Source organism: Mesoplodon bidens, assembly GCF_964165515.1.
Source record: "Mesoplodon bidens genome assembly, chromosome: 16".
Lineage (NCBI taxonomy): Eukaryota > Metazoa > Chordata > Mammalia > Artiodactyla > Ziphiidae > Mesoplodon > Mesoplodon bidens.
This window is the reverse complement of record NC_138173.1, coordinates 76611768-76629468: the sequence shown is the minus strand read 5'-3', so window position 1 is coordinate 76629468 and position 17701 is coordinate 76611768. Positions and strand designations below refer to the sequence as shown.

General features: G+C 61.5%; 1 protein-coding gene across 3 annotated transcripts in view; it reads right to left on the bottom strand.

Annotated features, from left to right (window-relative positions):
• The window catches only part of ADGRB1 (adhesion G protein-coupled receptor B1), a gene marked incomplete at its 5' end in the record, with an annotated part of 69443 nt that overhangs the window by 31971 nt on the left and 19771 nt on the right, over window positions 1-17701 (bottom strand). For all 3 annotated transcript variants that reach the window (XM_081258445.1, XM_081258444.1, XM_081258446.1), the window contains 4 exons: window positions 15037-15080; window positions 15966-16068; window positions 16173-16248; window positions 16708-16851. In XM_081258445.1, coding sequence (XP_081114571.1) covers window positions 15037-15080; window positions 15966-16068; window positions 16173-16248; window positions 16708-16851 — 367 coding nt within the window. The remainder of the gene's footprint in view (window positions 1-15036; window positions 15081-15965; window positions 16069-16172; window positions 16249-16707; window positions 16852-17701) is intronic.

The window sequence follows — 17701 nt, the reverse complement described above, 5'->3', positions numbered from 1 at the left end:
AGGACAGGTGGGCGGTGGTCCTTGACCGGTGGACCCTCGCTTGCATCTTAGGCACACCCTGAACTGGGAAAGGTCAGGGGACCCTCAGCCCTCTTTCTTCAACAAAACCTCTAGGACGTTTCCTCTTATACCCACACATCCGGAAGTTCTTCACCATGTCTGACCGAAATCCTTCCTGCTGCAGGTGACACCTGTTACCATCTCTGCAACACAGGCGGGTCGTTCCCTCCTCACACACACTCCCACATGTGGGAGACCATTGGTCGCCTCTTGACTCAGCTTCAGAAACGTGGAATATCTGGGTCACAGAGCCACGCCCCCCTTCCAGGCCCAGGCCCGAGGAATCTGGGTCAGTGACACCCACCTGCGCCTCCCCACCCCCCAGGTCCAGGGCGAGAGAAGGAGCTGGAGCCGGGGCCCCTGCCAGCACGAGGAGGGTGGGAGCCCCTCCCTGCCTGAGTTGACGGGAGGTTGCAGGGGGCCCTGGGCCCCTCAGATCAGAGCTCCCAGAGAAAGGCTGTGCCTCCCCCATCGACCAGGGCCCCCAGGAAGGTCCAGCCATTGCCCACCCCTCTGCAGGCCACCCGTTCCTCAACACAGGCTCCTCCCACCCTGCTCCTACCAAAGCCCCCAAGTCACCAAACCCAAGGGACAATTTCCCATCCCTTTTGCTCCACTTCTGAGCTCTGAGCCGGCACCCCTGCACACGGGCCCCCACTGTGCGTCCTGACCCTGAGCTGAGACCTGCGTTGCCTCTGCCGCCCCCCACCCCTTGGACGCCTTGGGGTCAGTCCTGGATACACCGGGCATCCTCCCTCCACCACCACACCACCCTCATCCACCCACCTCGCTCCCCGGGCAGCTGCCTCCTGCTCCGGCCTCCCCGGCCCCAAGTGCTCCTTGAGAAAGTGTTAGGCCAGTCACCGCCACGGTGAACGTGGCCCCTCCGGTGGCTGTCCGTGTCCTGCACGCCGACCAGCTGGGCCCGGCCTGGACGGCTCTGCCTCCACGGCCACAGCCATGGGCCAGCGCCCTGGCTCTCACGGCGAGGCCGTCCCTGACCCGTGGCCTCCATCCGCGGGTCCTCCCGCCTCGGCCCGGTTCTCCCGCCACGTGTGATGGCCTGATGCTCCCACCTGCATCCTCCTCTGGGAGGGCAGGACCGGGGCCTGGCTGGCTCACCCCGCTGCCCGCACCCCAGTGGGGTCGGAGTGCTCAGCCAGGACTTGCTATGGGTGGACAAGCAAGGCCCCTCTTTACCGCTCCAACCTGGCGGCGGCCTCCAGGACCCTCCCTCCCTCCTTCCTTCTCATACCTACAGACCCATCAGCAACTGACCTTCCTTGCAAAACGCACTGAGAGTCTCACTTCTGCTCCCCATGCTGTGGTTACCACCCTGGTGGGACCAACCACTGCCAGCCTCCGCCCTGCCCTCCACCGCCTGTCCCCGCGCCACCATTTGAAATATGCCAGGACGCGTCATCCTCTGCTCAAGACCTTTCCCCGGCTCCCTCCTCACTCAGGGACCCACAGCCCCTGGGGACTGGCCACCCCCTCCCTGAGCCTCCCCGCTCTCCGCCTTGAGCCTCCCCTCCAGCCACACTCAGACCGTGAAGCCCAGCTCTCCGCAACTCCCGCCCGGTGCAGACCCGCCTCACTCAGCACCTGTGCCAGAGCCACAACCTTATTCTGGTGCCCAGGTGAGGTGGCTCAGAGAAGGCAGCCTGGCCCCCACCCAGCTCAGGAGACCCCGCAGGGGACCTCCCCTGGGGCCCAGGGTGGGTGGGGGCCAAGGCATGTCGGAGGCCCTGGGAGGAGGCTCGGCCTATGGCACCCCTCCGTCCCGGTCCCTGCTGTGCCCGGATGTGCTCGTCCATCTCTGCCCCGGGAGGAGGGGGATGTTCCCACCCTGAGGCCTGGTCCCACCTCTGGGCCAATTCCCTACCGGCCACTCAGAGCTGAGCTGCCTCCCCTGTGAAGTGGGCATAAATCCTCCCCCCACATGCTGTCCAGGGAGACCATAGGGACGCAATGCCCAGCACAGGCCCTGGCACACTCGTGGGACATCAGGGGACAGTAACAGAGGGTGGGTGGAGAGCGCCCTGCCAGCCCGCTGAGCCAGGGCCTTCGCTGCATTCAGGATGCCTCCTGTTGGCCCACGAAGCAGGTGCTATTATGGGACTGTGTGCATCGGGGTCCCCTGGGGTTTGATGGGCTAATTCACACTGGAGTGTGAGTGACTCACAGGTGTCCCCCCACACAGCAGAGAGAAGCCAGAGTGGGCACAGCTCACCCCAATGAGGGAACAGGGAGTGGGCAAGGTGCCTCTGCAGGCAGGGGCTTCTAGGAGCCCCTGAAAACTCCTCAGACTGGCCGTCATGCTCCCCAAACCACGCATTCCAGGCACAAGCCCTGCTGAATCACGCTTCACACATCCAGGGTGCCTACCTCCCACCTCCGCCTACTGACCTCTGACCCACAGACCAAGGCTTGTGCTGAGCCTCCTCTTCCAGGGAGCCTGCCTGGATAAGCCATGAGTTCCTGAGCGTTGCACCTGGCTCCTCCAACAGGTCCTACCCTGCCGCCGTGCTGGTGCTCCCTTCTTGGGTCCTACCTCACCCAGCGGCTGGAGCTCATCATGACTCCCAAGCACGCCCTCACCCCCACTATCCCAGCCCTGGCAGCCCTGCCTGCATGTGCCAGCCCAGAGAAACCACCGGTGACTCAGAACACAGGCGCCCTCTCCTGCCTCCAGGCCTTGATCTTGACCAGTCCCTCTGACCACACACCCGCCTGCCCCCTGGCTGACTCAGCCTCGTCCTTCAGGGCTCCCCCGGGGCCTTGCCATCTCCAGGAAGTCTCCTCAACCCCCTGCTCTGTGCCCAACCCCCATCTGGTCACTGGCCTGTGAGAACCCCCAGGGCAAGCCCAGGTCAGCTCCATCCCCTCTTGGCTCAGGGCCTGGGGGCAATGCCTGTGGCCCTGGGGACCCTGGGGGATGGATATCTGCCTGGCCTGGGTGTTGCTGAGTGCATCACCAGGTGAGACCCCTGCCCCCTCAGGCCTGTGTCCCTGCCCGCGTGGGGCTGGCTCTTGTGGCACTGATAGTGTCTCAGGCTGTCTCAGCATCTGTGGGGCTGTGACCAGGGCCTCCAGGGCTTCTCACGTTCCCCACGATGCCAATCTCCTGGCTCTCACCTGGCACCAGCCACTCTCTGAGTCAGGGCTTCCGGCCGCAGGACTGCCCCCAGGCTAGAAACCTGGCCATCCTCAGGGCTCAGCAGCTCTTCGCCTGACCCACCCCACCCAGCTGGGCAAGGCCACCGGGGCCCCTGGAGAGGCTGGGACCCTGAGCTCCCCAGCCTCGCAAGGAAGTCATCTGGCCTGGGAGGGCCAGGGTCCCGCTAAAGCCCAGCCTACCTGCCAACTCCTCCCATCTCAGAGCCCTGCACCCCAGGAACCCTACCTGAGCCCTTTGCCCCTCACTCAGACCTTCGCCTGGTGCACCTCTGGCCCAGCTCTGTCCAGCCTTCACCTACCCCTGCCAGCTGAGGGGCCAGCGCCTCGACACCCCACCCCCTCACGCTCCAGCCGCTGGTGCAGCTGGGGGCCAGGCTGGTGCATCACTCACTCATTCAGCGAGCGTGTCCCTCGCCCGCCTGCTCAGGCCCTGTGCTGGGCACTGGGCGCCTCCACAAGCACACCCCTGGCTCCAGGAGATCCCAAACCTCACCACCCTCAGCTGGCCCAGCTTTGCCTACTCCAAGACACCCTCCCAGACTGCGTGGCCTCGTGAGCGCTCCCCTCTGCCCTCCACCCCACCCTCTCATCTCCTCGGGCTGGCATCTGACCCTGTCTGCTGCAGTCTACCTCCAAAACTGTGCCATGGGAGCGCCCTGGTTCCCATGGGGGGGCTTCAAATACCCCAAAGAGCTGAGACCACCACCACCTTCACTGTCAGCACAACCTCCACCCGCATGGCCGTCACTGAAACTACCACCAACATCAGTAACATCACCATCGCCATCACCACCAACACCATCAACATCAATACCAGCACCATGTATTAGAGAAGTGCAAATCGAAACTGCAGTGAGGTATCACCTCACACTGGTCAGAATGGCCATCATCAAAAAATCCACAAACAACAAATGCTGGAGAGGGTGTGGAGAAAGGGGAACCCTCCTGCACTGTTGGTGGGAATGTAAATTGATACAGCCACTATGGAGAACAGTATGGAGGTTCCTTAAAAAACTAAAAATAGAACTACCATATGACACAGCAATCCCACTCCTGGGCATATACCTGGAGAAAACCATAATTCAAAAAGACACATGCACCCCAATGTTCACTGCAGCACGATTTACAATAGCCAGGACATGGAAGCAACATAAATGTCCATCAACAGAGGAATGGATAAAGAAGATGTGGCACATATATACAATGGAATATTACTTACCCATAGAAAGGAACAAAATAGGGCTGTTTGCATGGGCTTCCCTGGTGGCGCAGTGGTTGAGAGTCCGCCTGCTGATGCAGGGGACGCAGGTTCGTGCCCCGGTCCGGGAAGATCCCACATGCCGCGGAGCGGCTGGGCCCGTGAGTCATGGCCGCTGAGCCTGCACGTCCAGAGCCTGTGCTCCGCAGCGGGAGAGGCCACACAGTGAGAGGCCCGCGTACCGCAAAAATAAATAAATAAGTAAAATTAAAAAAAAAATAGGGCCGTTTGCAGAGATGTGGATAGACCTAGAGACTGTCATACAGAGTGAAGTAAGTCAGAAAGAGAAAAACAAATATCATATAATATTGCTTATATGAGGAATCTAGAAAAATGGTACAGATGAACTTATTTGCAAAAACAGAAGTAGAGACACAGATGTCCAGAACAAACTTATGGAAACCAAGGGGGAAAGAAGGGGTGGGATGAACTGGGAGACTGGGATCGACATATACACACTACTATGTATCCAATAGATAACTAATGAGAACCTACTGTAGAGCACAGGGAACTCTACTCAGTGCTCTGTGGTGACCTAAATGGGAAGGAAATCTAAAAAAGAGGGGATGTATGTATACATATAACGGATTCACTTTGCTGTACAGCAGAAACTAACACAACAGTATAAATCAACTATACTCCAATAAAAACTAATAAAAAATACAATTACTACATTGAAAAAGAAACAGCATTACATTATCAACAGCCCCCCCACCAGCATCAAGAATGACACAATAATAACACCACCATCAACATCATCAGACCATCATTACCACTGCATCACCACCACTGCCACCACCAACACCACCAATATCATCATCAGTACCACTACCACTTCCACTCCATCACCACCATCCCCACTACCAACACCACCATCGTCACCACCACCACCAACACCATCAGCACCACCATTACAACTGTGTCACCACCATCAGCAACATCATTAACACCAGCACCACCACCATCAACAGCACAACCATTACTACCACCATCACCACCACCATCATCAGTACCGTCATTACCACATCACTGCCATCACCACTACCAACACAATCAACTTCAACACCACTATTATATTATCAACAGCACCACCATCGTCAGCATCAAGAATGACACAGTCATACCACCTCCATCACCACCATCATCACCACCACCACCACCATTATGTTATCAACAGCATCATTACTACCACCCTCACCATCATCTCCACTACCAACGCCATCATCATCACCAACACTAACAGCAGCAACAATAACACGACCATTATTACCACCATTGCCACCACCACCACCAATCATACCATCAGCAACACTGCCATTGCACCAATATCATCATCACCACCACCATCAGCATCATCACTACCATCAACAACACACCATCTCCAGTGCTATAACTCTCACCACCAATACTACCACCATCAACAGCACAGTCATCACTACCGTGTCACCACCATTTCTCCATCTTTTGGGTCACCACAATTACATGATCACCATGGTCACCAGCATCACCTCCGCTGTTAGCAATATCACCATGATTGCCATCACCTCTGAACCAGCACCATGTCTGTGGACCGACACTAGCTGGTAACCCCCATCACCAACATTCAGGGCGCCATGTAGGTGGAGCCCGTCTTGCAGGAGGCCTCACCACCAACCCCATCAATCATGATGGGCTGAACCCAGGCAACCACGCCATCGCCATTATCCATCCCACCCCTGACCACACCCCACCCTCCAGGCATCTCCTAGCTCACCTGCCTCCCAAGATGAACCTCAAGTTTGTTTCATCATCCCCCCTTTCCAGGTGCCTCTGCACCAAGGCCAAGAAAGGGTAATGGACACCCACGGTCACCCTGCCCTCCCTGCCGAGTTTTCCTGTGTCTACCCCACATCTTGCCCTCCCGCATCCCTAGGCAGCTCCCTGCAGAGATGAGGACACTAGTCCCTGCCCTCCCAATACCACACCAGCAAACCACCGAGCCGCCTGGCAAGCTGGGGTTTTGATTAAGACTTTTCTGCCTCAGGAAACTAGCGACTGCACACCCCGAGTGGAGGGAAGCAAGTGTCTCGAGGGAGGAGGGTCACCGTGCGCCCTCCAGGCCCGTCCCAGTGGCAGGGACCCCGCAATCCCCCAGCCCTGTCCTCACCAAGCCTCTTCAAGATCACTGGGGCCATCCAGGTTCAGGGCTTTGCAGGGTCAGGACCCGCAAGCTGGCTGTGTGACCCGTGCAAGCCTCTCCACCACTCTGAGCCTCAGGCTTCTTGTGTGAGGTCTGGGGCCTGGTCTGAACTTGGAATGAGCTTTTGGCAGAAGGACCAGGCCCAGAGCAGGTGCCCAGGAAGTGTCACTCTGTTGTTCCAAAACACAGCCCCATTCTGCCTGTGCTTGATTACCTCAAGGCCAGAGAGCTCACCCCTCTCTGCTCCTAAAAAGAGGAGCTGGCGGAGGCCCCCAGGACCACCTCTCACTGGGCCACTTGTACCCCAGCACCCCAAATGCTCTCTGCCTCGGTGCCTTTGCACATACTGTGCCTTGGGCTTGGGGGGCCTCTACTACCCTCCTGCCCCGGGACTCCAGCTCACCCTTCACAACCAGCCCAAGCTCCCCCTCCCCAGGAAGCCCACTCCTAGAGGTGGCCCCTTATTCCCAGCACGTGGGGCAGCCGTGCTCCATCCCCCTGCCCCCTGAGGGCACATGCTTTGCCTGAGTGGCTCACTGCTGTCCCCCCCGCAGGCTTCTTGGAATGGGGTGGGGGGAGGTAACGACAGCATCTACTTGCTGAGCCTTTCCTGGTCCAGATCCTTAACACATCATCTCATCAAGGAATCACAGCCGCCCCTTGGACAGATGCGGAAACTGAGGCTCAAGGAGGCTAAAGGGCTTGCCCATAGTCACCCGTCAGTGAGAACAGGGCCAGGATTGGCGTCCAGGCTGGAGGTCAGAGGTCTGCTCCGCCCCCCATGTCACACAGGGCCCGGAACATGTGCCAGGTGAAGCACCTCCCCGTTTGACACAACCGTGCAGGGAGCGGAGGGAACGACACTGTGACACTGTGGGAGGAGCCAGGGCAAAGGCCTGGCAGCCCGGGGAGCGGTGAGTGAGACCCCGGGAGGATGCGAGGCAGACGGGGCCCTGCGGGAGGTGGCAGGGTCTGGGCAGGGGCAGCCCCCGCACTGACCCCTCCTCCTGGGAGGACGAAGGGGGCCCCAGCGCCGGGCGCGGGCGAGTGCTCAACCGAGGGCTGACGTCACTATGAAGACACAGAGCTCGGGAACGTCGAAAACAGAAGGACAGACAGACAGACATGAAATCCCTGCCAGGAGCGGCCTGAAGTACTTCTGGTCCAGCCAGGCCTGGTCCTTCCTGGAGAGGCCCCTGCGCTGTCCTCACCTGCGCCCTCCCTGCACCAAGTGGCCCAACGAGGCAGCTGTCCCCCTCCCCCTAGGCGGCCCCTCTTGGAGCCCCCAGGTCTCAGTGGAGGAGGGAATTGAGCACCCTCCCCCTTTCCTGGCACTGCCCCATGCGCTCAGGGCCCGTGGGCGCCCCCTCCTCCCTGAGGGCAATGCCAGGCTCTCCCCCAATGCCACCATCACCAGTGCGGGCACAGGAGGCAAGGAGGAGGCAAGGCCTTGAAGGGGCCCTGGTGGTGCCACACTCTGCTGACCCCTCGGCCACTTGACCAGGGAAGACAACGTGCTTGACTCAACCTGCCCCCACCCGCAGCTGCCCGGTGCACCCTGGCACCCTCCCAACACCGAGCCACCCAGCACTGCCCGGCGTGGCCCCCGCTCCCGTCCAGCAGCCCCCGGGAGCTCAGGGCTGGCCACATCCTGTGCCTCCATGGACACCACACTCCTAGGGGTGCGCACCCACACCTCTGACACAGGGGCACCCAGACACACGGGGCCCTGCAGAGGTGGGAAAGCACAGGGACGGGACGCAGCTGGACACGCCCAGCGGGAGAATCGTGGGCCCTGACTCCGCCCTGGAAAGCCCCCCACGCTCAGGCGCCCCCCCCCGACCCTCGAGCACCTGTCTGTGATGCCCCCAGCGTGCTCCTGGCACCGGACCCTGCCCCCCTCCCCAGACGCGCCTCACCAGGGCGCCACTGGCCAAGCAGTGCTCTTTCCAGCAGGAAGAAAAAGAGGGCGAGAGGGCAGGGGCCGTTAGAATAAGTTCTCCCGAGGGCTTCCTGTGTACCCAGCGAGGGGGGGGGAGGTGGCACGCTGGATGAGGAGACCCAGGTCCTGCACGCCGCGGGCCTCACACTCTGCTGGGGGAACAAACATGCAGGTACACGGAGTTGCTGCAAATGGGGGTCAGAGCTGGGAGGAAGGGGACAGGGCTGGGGATGTAGAAAAACAGGCAGAAAGGCCTCCAGGAGCAGGTGGCTTTTGAGGCTGGAGAAGAGGGCACGGGGACCATGGACAAAGGCGCCAAGTGTTCCAGCTGGCACCAAAGAGGGGAGTGGCGAGGGGGCCCGTGGGGCGGCCGGCGGTGGCTGCGGAGCTGGGCTGCCAGCAGGGCAGTGGGGACGCTCACGGCCCCAGGTTCAGAGCACCGCTGCTGTCCCTGGGCCGTGACCTCATGGCTGTCTGTCCCTTCCAGCTCCCAAACCCGGCAGGGGACAGGCAGGCCCGGGGCTCAGACGCCCCTCGAAGAGAGGGCAGGCCCACCGTGGGCCTCTGCCAGCCCCCCTGCTGCCCAAGGACGAAGGAGGGGGCGGCTCAGAGAAGGGACGGGCGCTGGGGAAGGGGCTGGGCTGAGTCCAGAGCAGAGGCTAGGACGGGTGGGTGGTCTCGCCTCTGGGAGCAGCTCTGCACCCCTCCCCCAGCCCCAGCCCCCATCCAGGTGGGGGGAGAAGAGCATGTCCCCCCACCTCCCTCCCGTGCTCCCTGATGACGTGGATCCCGAGGCCCTACCCAGGCCGCCAGGGAGGCCTTCTGTGTCGAGCCCGTCTCCTACCCTATCCCCCTCCTTGTCCCCCTCAGCCGGCCTCCTCTGCCCCCATCAGGAACCAGCTGGCGTGGGAGAAATTGGGCTGGGAACCGGCGCTGACAGCGACCTGGGGACCCTGCCAAGACTCCCTTCCGCTTGCCCCCCTCGGCCTGGCCCCTCACTGCCCTCTCCTAGGAAACCAAGGATGGGGGAGGAGCAAGGCTCTTAAAGGGACCAGGACATGTACTTGGGCAAGGACACCAGGGAGGGGGCTGGACCTGGGTCCTCAGCGTCCCCCAGGACAGCTGCACCCAGCAGGGCTGGGGGTCGGCACGGGCGGGGAGAGAGCGCAGACTCGCAGGACCCACGGGGCGACCCTGGGCTTGTCACTCTGGGCCCCGGTCCTCAGCCGGACTGAGAAAGCTTGTGTGAGTAAATGAGAGGGTTCTAAGGGTGCCTGGAGTGGGCTCAGGCTTCAGGAAAGGACCCCACAGACTCTGTGGCAACATCACGCCCTCCACCAGCCTGTCCCAGCGTCTGCTCTGCCGGATCAAGTTACAGAGTAAGGGTGCCAAGCACCCCAACCCGACTGGAGAGGAGGCTGCTGCAGGACTTTTCAGAGCCTTCATAGCTGACTCGAGTGTGGACCCGGGAGCACCAGACACAGTGGGCATAGAACCCTGCCCTCCCTGGAGCCCACGCGGGACTGGTATCGGGCAAAACACCTCCCAAAAGAAACGCTGGCGTAGCAGGACGAGCACCGTGGAGCGCATCTGGCCCAGGCCTGGCCTGGCCTGACGTCCCCACACTGGGCCTCAGCTACACCATTTTCAAGTGAGGGCAGAGCAAATGATTTCTGAGGATCTTGCCAGCTCTGACTTTTATGCTCTATGTAACTCTTGGCTGTTTTTAAAAAGGAAACTGCAGGGCTTCCCTGGTGGCGCGGTGGTTGAGAGTCCGCCTGCCAATGCAGGGGACACGGGTTCGTGCCCCGGTCCGGGAAGATCCCAAGTGCCGCGGAGCGGCTGGGCCCGTGAGCCATGGCTGCTGAGCCTGCGCGTCCGGAGCCTGCGCTCCACAGCGGGAGAGGCCACAGCAGTGAGAGGCCCGCGTACCGCAAAAAAAAAAAGAAACTGCAAAACATTTGCAGCTTCTACGAGTGAAAGATCCAGGGAGCTGTCCTTTCAGAACCACAGAACTTAACTCCAGGGATGTGCTCCTGGCCTTCATCAACCCCCATCACACACCAGCCCATCCTCCCTGCACCCATCCCCCATCCACCCACCCATCCTCCACCCCCCTAAACATTTGAGAATTCTGCAAAGTCCCCCTTTCCCTCCTCAACAGCCCTGCTCCCAAGGCCCTCACTGCCACTGGTCAGGCTGGCGTAGGTGGGTGGGGGTGAGGGGGCGGCCTTGAGCCTCTCTGTGAGCAGTCGCTATAGATGTTGAGTCTGTGTGTGTGTGTACAACTGGGGGCGAAGCAGTAGAGGGTCTGCCCTGTGGGTGGAAGTCTCTGACTCAGACTTTCCAAGACGCCTGTGTCACATGGTTGACTGTTACGTGTGGCTGGAAGAGGAGGCAGCCCTCCACACACATGACACGTGAACAACTATATGTGAACATGCACGAGTGACTCCAGATGAGACACGGGATAGGGCTCAGCGTGGGACCAGGGTCAGGGCTGAGAGTGTGACCAGGGTCAGGGCTCAGAATGGGACCAGGGTCAGGGATCAGAGTGGGACCAGGATCAGGGTTCAGCGTGTGACCATGGTCAGGGCTCAGTGTGTGACTAGGGTCAGGGCTGAGAGTGTGACCAGGGTCAGAGCTGAGAGTGTGACCAGGATCAGGGCTGAGGGTGTGACCAGGGTCAGGGCTGAGAGTGTGACCAGGGTCAGGGCTCAGAATGGGACCAGGGTCAGGGATCAGAGTGTGACCAGGATCAGGGCTGAGAGTGTGACCAGGATCAGGGCTCAGAATGGGACCAGGGTCAGGGATCAGAGTGTGACCAGGGTCAGGGTTCAGCGTGTGACCATGGTCAGGGCTCAGTGTTTGCCCAGGGTCAGGGCTGAGAGTGTGACCAGGATCAGGGCTCAGAATGGGACCAGGGTCAGGGCTCAGTGTGTGACCAGGTTCAGGGCTCAGCGTGTGACCAGGGTCAGGGTTCAGCGTGTGACCATGGTCAGGGCTCATCGTGGGACCAGGACAAGGGCTCAGTCTGGGATTGGGAATCTAGGCTCCTTCAGTGACCAGGGCCCAGTCATGGGTCAGAAGATCACTACTTCTCAGCTGATGGTCACTGATGGCTCTCACCCCCCACTGGCACTCCCCACCTCCACACACAATTCTTCAGCCACGTGAGACCCTTTCTCATCCAAACACACACAAACACAAGCCCACACCAGCACAGACTTGATCTCTGGGCACACTGGTGGAAACAGACCTGGAGCCCTGTCCCTGGTCTCCATTTCAGCTCACCTGGGAAACCCTTGGCTCCTTTGAGCCCATTTACGTGAGAAGTGGCCCCGCCCTGCGGTGGAAGGAGGTGCTGTCCCGCACAGAGCAGGGGGGAGGGCGGGGGGGGGACAGAGCCAGCCCCCTTCCCCCCGTGGCCCCTCTCCCACTGTCAGCCTCGGGGTCCCAGGCTGTCCAGCTCTGGATCAGATGCCTCAGTCCCCACTCTGAGCTGGACCACAGTCCTGGAGCCTCAGATTCCCCAGAGGTAATACGAACAGTCAGCAGGGCTCCCAGGGCTGCACCCAGGACTGAACAGGGAGCTTGTGGGCAAAATGCGTTTCAGGGGGCTTCAAACACAGCACAGCTTTTGTCACCTTCCCACTGTCCTCGGGGCCCTGGACCGAGGTGCAGAGACCTTACAATCTCATCTATCCAGAGGTGACCAGCAGTGGGCAAAGCAGGCCTGGGGCAGTGGGTGGGCTCCCCACACCTGAGAGAGGAAGGGCAAGTGGAGGCCACAGCCAGGGGTGAGCACCCCATGGACCTGGCCGCTGTCCTTTCCCCCACTCTGCTCTCACACGCAAGCAGGCAGACTCCGCCACGGGGATGGAAGGCTGAGGCTTCTGGAGGGTGGAATCTGCCCCAGACTATGCAGCCCCAAAGGACAGTGAACTTGACACTGGGCTGGCCAGACCTCTCACAACCTGCTGCCCTGGGAGAGCAAAGGGGATGGGTCCACCTCTCTGGAAAGCAATTTACTACCAAGACCTTGAAACGGTCTGGGGGACTCAAAGCCAAGGAAATAACCAGAAATGTGAGCAGCGCTGTCCAAGCAAGGATGCTGGGGCACTGGGTGAACCGGGCACCGCCAGGGAGCTGCGGGCAGCCTTTGAACAGCCTGTTGGGAGGGTTTCTGGGCTGTGGGGAGGGGCTTGTGCTGACATCGGGGATGGACTGCAGCCGCTGCACAACCTCCCACGATGGCTAGGGGGGCCAGCCTGGGTACTGTGAGAACGTGGGCCCTCTTTCTTGTTTTTTCTTTTTTCACCCTTTTCTGATACCCCATTTTGTACGAAGAGTTTATGCCGCTTGCGAAATCCAGAGAAAAACAGTCAACAACAACCCAAGCCAGAGGGCCAGTTTCCCAGGGTTACAGGGTCCGCCCGAGCTCTCCCCCAGCCCAGCTCCCGGCCCCAGACCCTGTCCTCACACCCTCAGAGCCAGAGTGGGAAAGGGCAGTGCAGTCTGCCCTATGGCCCTGCACACTCCCTGCACACACGGGGCCTTTGCACTGCCTGTTCCTTCTGCCAAAATGCTTGTCCCCAGACACCCACGTGTACAGTGCTGTGTCAGGCCTCTGCTCAAACACCACCCTAGAGAGGTTTCTGTGAACCTGCTCTGAAAGGCACCTCGCCCCACCTGCCACTAGATCCACTGCCTCCACTTCTTGGCACGTGGCACGCCCTGACAGTTTCACAGGGATCTATACGTTCCTAACTTCCTGTTCCTACTCATCAGGCACAGGAGGAGGCTGAGGGCCAGGACCTTGTAGAGGAGTGCTTGTCAGTGGTCAGTAATCACCGGGGGATAGGGTGGGCGGGTGGGTAGATAGGTGGGTGGGTGGATGGATGGGTGGATGGATGGGGGGGCGGATGGATGGATGAGTGAGTGGATAGGTAGATAGGTGGGTGGGTGGATGGATGGATGGGTGGATAGATGGATGGATGGGGGGGTGGATGGATGGGTGGGGGGGTGGATGGGTGGATGGGTGGATGGATGGATGGATGAGGGGTGGACGGGTGGATGAGTGAGTGGGTGGGTAGATAGGTGGGTGGGTGGGTGGATGGATGGGGGGTGGATGGATGGGGGGTGGATGGATGGATGAGTGAGTGGATAGGTAGATAGGTGGGTGGGAGGATAGGTAAGTGGGTAGATAGATGGATAGAAGGGTGGGTGGGTGGATGGATAGATGAATGGGGGATGGGTGGATGGATGGGTGGGTGGATGGGTGGGTGGAGGATGGATGGATACATGATGATCACATCCCTCCCTGGCAGTTTCCATAGTTCCGACACACTGCCCCTACAAACTGGCCCCATGGCCCTTGCAGCCTCCCCGCACCCCTGTGCCTCTCTAGCTGCCTGTTCTTCCCGGCCACGCCTCATGTTCCCCCTGTACCTTCCGAGCTCCACACCTTTGCTCAAACTGTGCTTCTGCCCGAGACCCTCCCTCGCGTTCTCTGCAGGGAAAAGGTGTCCTCCTTGAGTGTCAGCCACTCCGGAGCCTCCCCTGACCTCCCGGGACGCAACTCCGTCACTGCGCTGCCCGTAGTACGAGGGACTCGCCGCATGTACCCCTGGCCTAGGTGCTGGCCTGAAGACTGGCGGTGCCAGGGCTGAGGGAGGCGGGTGGTGACAATGACATGCAGCTCTCTGACCACCCCCTCCTCAACGGATAGCAAACCCCTTGGGGGGAAGGCCCAGCCCTCCCCAGGCCCACCTGGCCCATCAGGATCCAGACATTAAGCTCTCTCCTGCCCAGTCTCCCCAGATTCTGACCCTCCTCACCTCTGAGGGCCGCCCCCACTTTAGGGCCTTTGCACAAACTCTTCACTGGGACTACACGAGACCCCACCCACCCCTCCCTTCGCCTCCTTGTGTCTGGGAGGACACCCTGCTCTGGGTGCCCACACGGCCCGTGACCCCGAATCACAGCCCGGCCAGTCTAGACCAATGCCTGGCGCCCACCTGTACTCGCCGTGCTGAAGCACAGGCTGGCGCCACATGCTGCACAGGGAACTGGGCCTGGGACCCCAGAAGCCCCCACCTCTGCTTCCTCTCTGACCCCTCTGGGTGTCACCCAGCTGCCCCGGTCCGCGGCGGTCTCCAGGGGACCTCCACAGCCCTCGGGACCCCTGACCGTGGACTTCCCTGGGAGGAGCGCGAGGCCGGCTGGGCGGGCCCCTGCTCCTTCAGAGCCGGAACTAGGCGGGGAGAGACCGTGCTTGACAGTCGGGGTCGGGGTGACAGTCGGAGGCCCTGAACCTGAAGCCCACGTGCCTCCCTTACTGGGTCAGCCTCCTCCCCCATCCCCCCACCAAGTCTGCCCCGAGGGCCCGAGGCCACAAAGCCCAGATGAACTTACACATCCGTCTCATCCCACAGGATACAGGTCTGGTTGGTGGTGCCCTGGAGAGAGGGGAGGGGTCAGGCCACCTGCCGCCCTATGAGCCGCACCCGAGGGTCACTGTGGGGTCCACCCGTGGACGTGCCAGGCGCCCTCCCTCCGCTGTCCCCCAGAGACAGAGTTTGAGGAGGAGGAACTGAGGCCCAGAGCGGGGAAGGGACTGGCTCAGCCTCCACCCCTGCTGTGTGGCCTTGGGTATCTTCCGTCCCCTCTCTGAGCAGGGCTGGACAGCAGCGGCCGAAGCTCAACTCTAGATGCCCAGGTGACCAGTCCAGCTGAATGCAAAATGGGCTGACACGGAAAGCCTGGGGTCAGGGGGCACAGGTAGGGCTCAGCAGACACCCCTGTCCCGAGGGCTGTGGTGTGGTAAGAGCAGGGTTCCCACTCGTAAGGGAGGAAGCCGAGGCACAGAGAGGTGGAGCAAGGCCCAAGGCCACACAGCAGGAAAGGAAGGCCCGGCTCTTCCCCCAACCTGGCCTGGCGCTGCCCTGTCCCGGCTGGGTAACCGGGGCGGCTCCTGGCTCTCGGCTGGTCCGAGGGCTTCGTGGCTCCAGCTGCTCTGAGGCCCGAGGGAAAGCCCCAAGGAGCAGGGTGTGGAGGGTCCGTGAGGCCGGGGCAGATGCGCTTCTCAGCAGAGGATGACTCTCTCTCCCCCGAGGGAACGGCCAGGCTGACGGGGCTGGGTTGAGCCTCAGCTCCCACACGGCCCTGCTGGGTGACCCTGGGCAAGTCCCCGCAGCTCTGCCAGCCTGCATCCCCACCTGTCACTCGGCGTAAAGGAGCCCTCTCTCAAGGCTGATGCGAGGTGGAGACGTGTGAGCACACACCACACGTGGGATCAGGCAGAGGGGCACACACACGCAGACGTGCACACGGAGGGCACTCACGTTGTACATGTGGGCGAACTCGATCTCCAAGGGTGTGAGCAGGGAGCGGGGAGGGGGCTTCACGGTCACCGAGATGACCTTGGAGTTCAGGACGGTCGTGTTCCTGGGGGAGAGCCGGCGGGCCGTGTCGGGGTCGGGAGCCCTGCGCCCTCACCTCCCCCAGGCCTGGCCTCCCTGACCCCCACCCCGCGTGCCCACGGCACCCACCTCTGCAGGGCCAGGAAGCTGCCCAGGTTTCTGTAGAGCACGGTGCCCACCACGAACACAGACGAGTCATCAGCCTCTGGAAGAGAGCACCGCGGTCACCCTCCTCCCGGCCACCCACAAACCGGGACCCTGCTTGGGCAAGGGGAGTGTGTGTCCCTCCTGACTGCGGACGCAGCACTGCCTGGAGCTGGGGGGACTGCCTGGGTCCCCCTGGGTGACTCCTGAGACCCGGGGGCTGGCAGGGCACAGTTCATCTTCTTGGGAACCAGAGTCACCTGCTATGTGACTCCAGGCAAGACCCTCTCCCTCCCTGCGGTGAGGGCGTCCATTGGTCCATTCAGCCAAGATTGCCTGGGAGCCTCCCAACACAGGGAGGGCAGGGAGGGCTTCCTGGAGGAGGGGGCAAGCTGGGGAACACTGAGAAGAAACGGACGCCACCTTAGCCTTTGAAGCAGCAGGCCACACTCCAGAAGGAACTTCCTCGGGGGGAGCCTCAGTCTCTGGGGGGCCCCTCCCACACCCCGAGGCTCCTCACCTGCCAGCCCCGTGGAGAAGACGCTCTTGGACACAGTGACCCTGTCCTCTGGCACCTTGGCCCAGTCGCCCGTGGCCCGCCAGCCCTTCATAGGGAAGCTGATGTCCGTGGCTCCACTGGCCGGGAGCTTATGGATGCTGAGGACTGGGGTTTGGGATGGAGCAAGAGACGACAGAGACAAAGGGAGACAGAGACAGTGAGATGCAAAGCCGGTTCCCGAGAGGAGCCTCGGCCCTGGGACGGGGAGTGGGCCCCAGAGCCCAGGACCATGACACGGGGGTGCTCCTGGCTCAGAGTGGGTGCAGCACGCATGGGGCCACCCAGCCAGGCGGGAGCCTGACACCAGCCTCTCCACGAGGTCCAGGGCACGGGTAGCTTCCTGGTTCCTTCCAAGCCCTCAAATGACACTCCCACCCCAGCAGGAGCCCTATGGCCCTTATGAGGACCCAGGCCTGGACCCAGTCCCCGTGGCCCCAGAGGTGCCAGAGACGGGTTCTGCGGGCAGGTCTGTGGCCACAGAGGGACCCACAGGGCGTGGTGTCCACCTTGGTGCCCCTCCCTGGGACACTGGAGCCCAGCCCTCCCCCTTTGGGCTCAGCTCTGTAACAGGGACAGGGACAGATCCCCCCTCACAGGGCCGGGACTGTAAAGGGGCCAACAGATGGACCAAGGTGGAGCGGGGACCCGGGAAGGAAGGCGCTGGGTGTGGGGAAGGGCTCCACTCAGGGTGGAGGGGGACGGGCTGTGGGGACACAGCACGTATGGGGAGAGGCCAGGGCAGGGAGAGCTGGCAGCCTGTAGCCGTTTCTCCCGAGCTCTCCCTGTGGGCGCCCGGCAGGCCTCCTGAAGACACCAGCCCCAGTGGGCTCTGTCCAGCCCCGCCCCAGGCTTCCCAGAGGTGAAGCGGCAGACGGGCCTGGGAGGACAGGAGGGGGTGGGGTGGGGTCCCATCGTCTCTAAGCCCCTTCATTCCAGGCCCACCCACTCCAGGCAG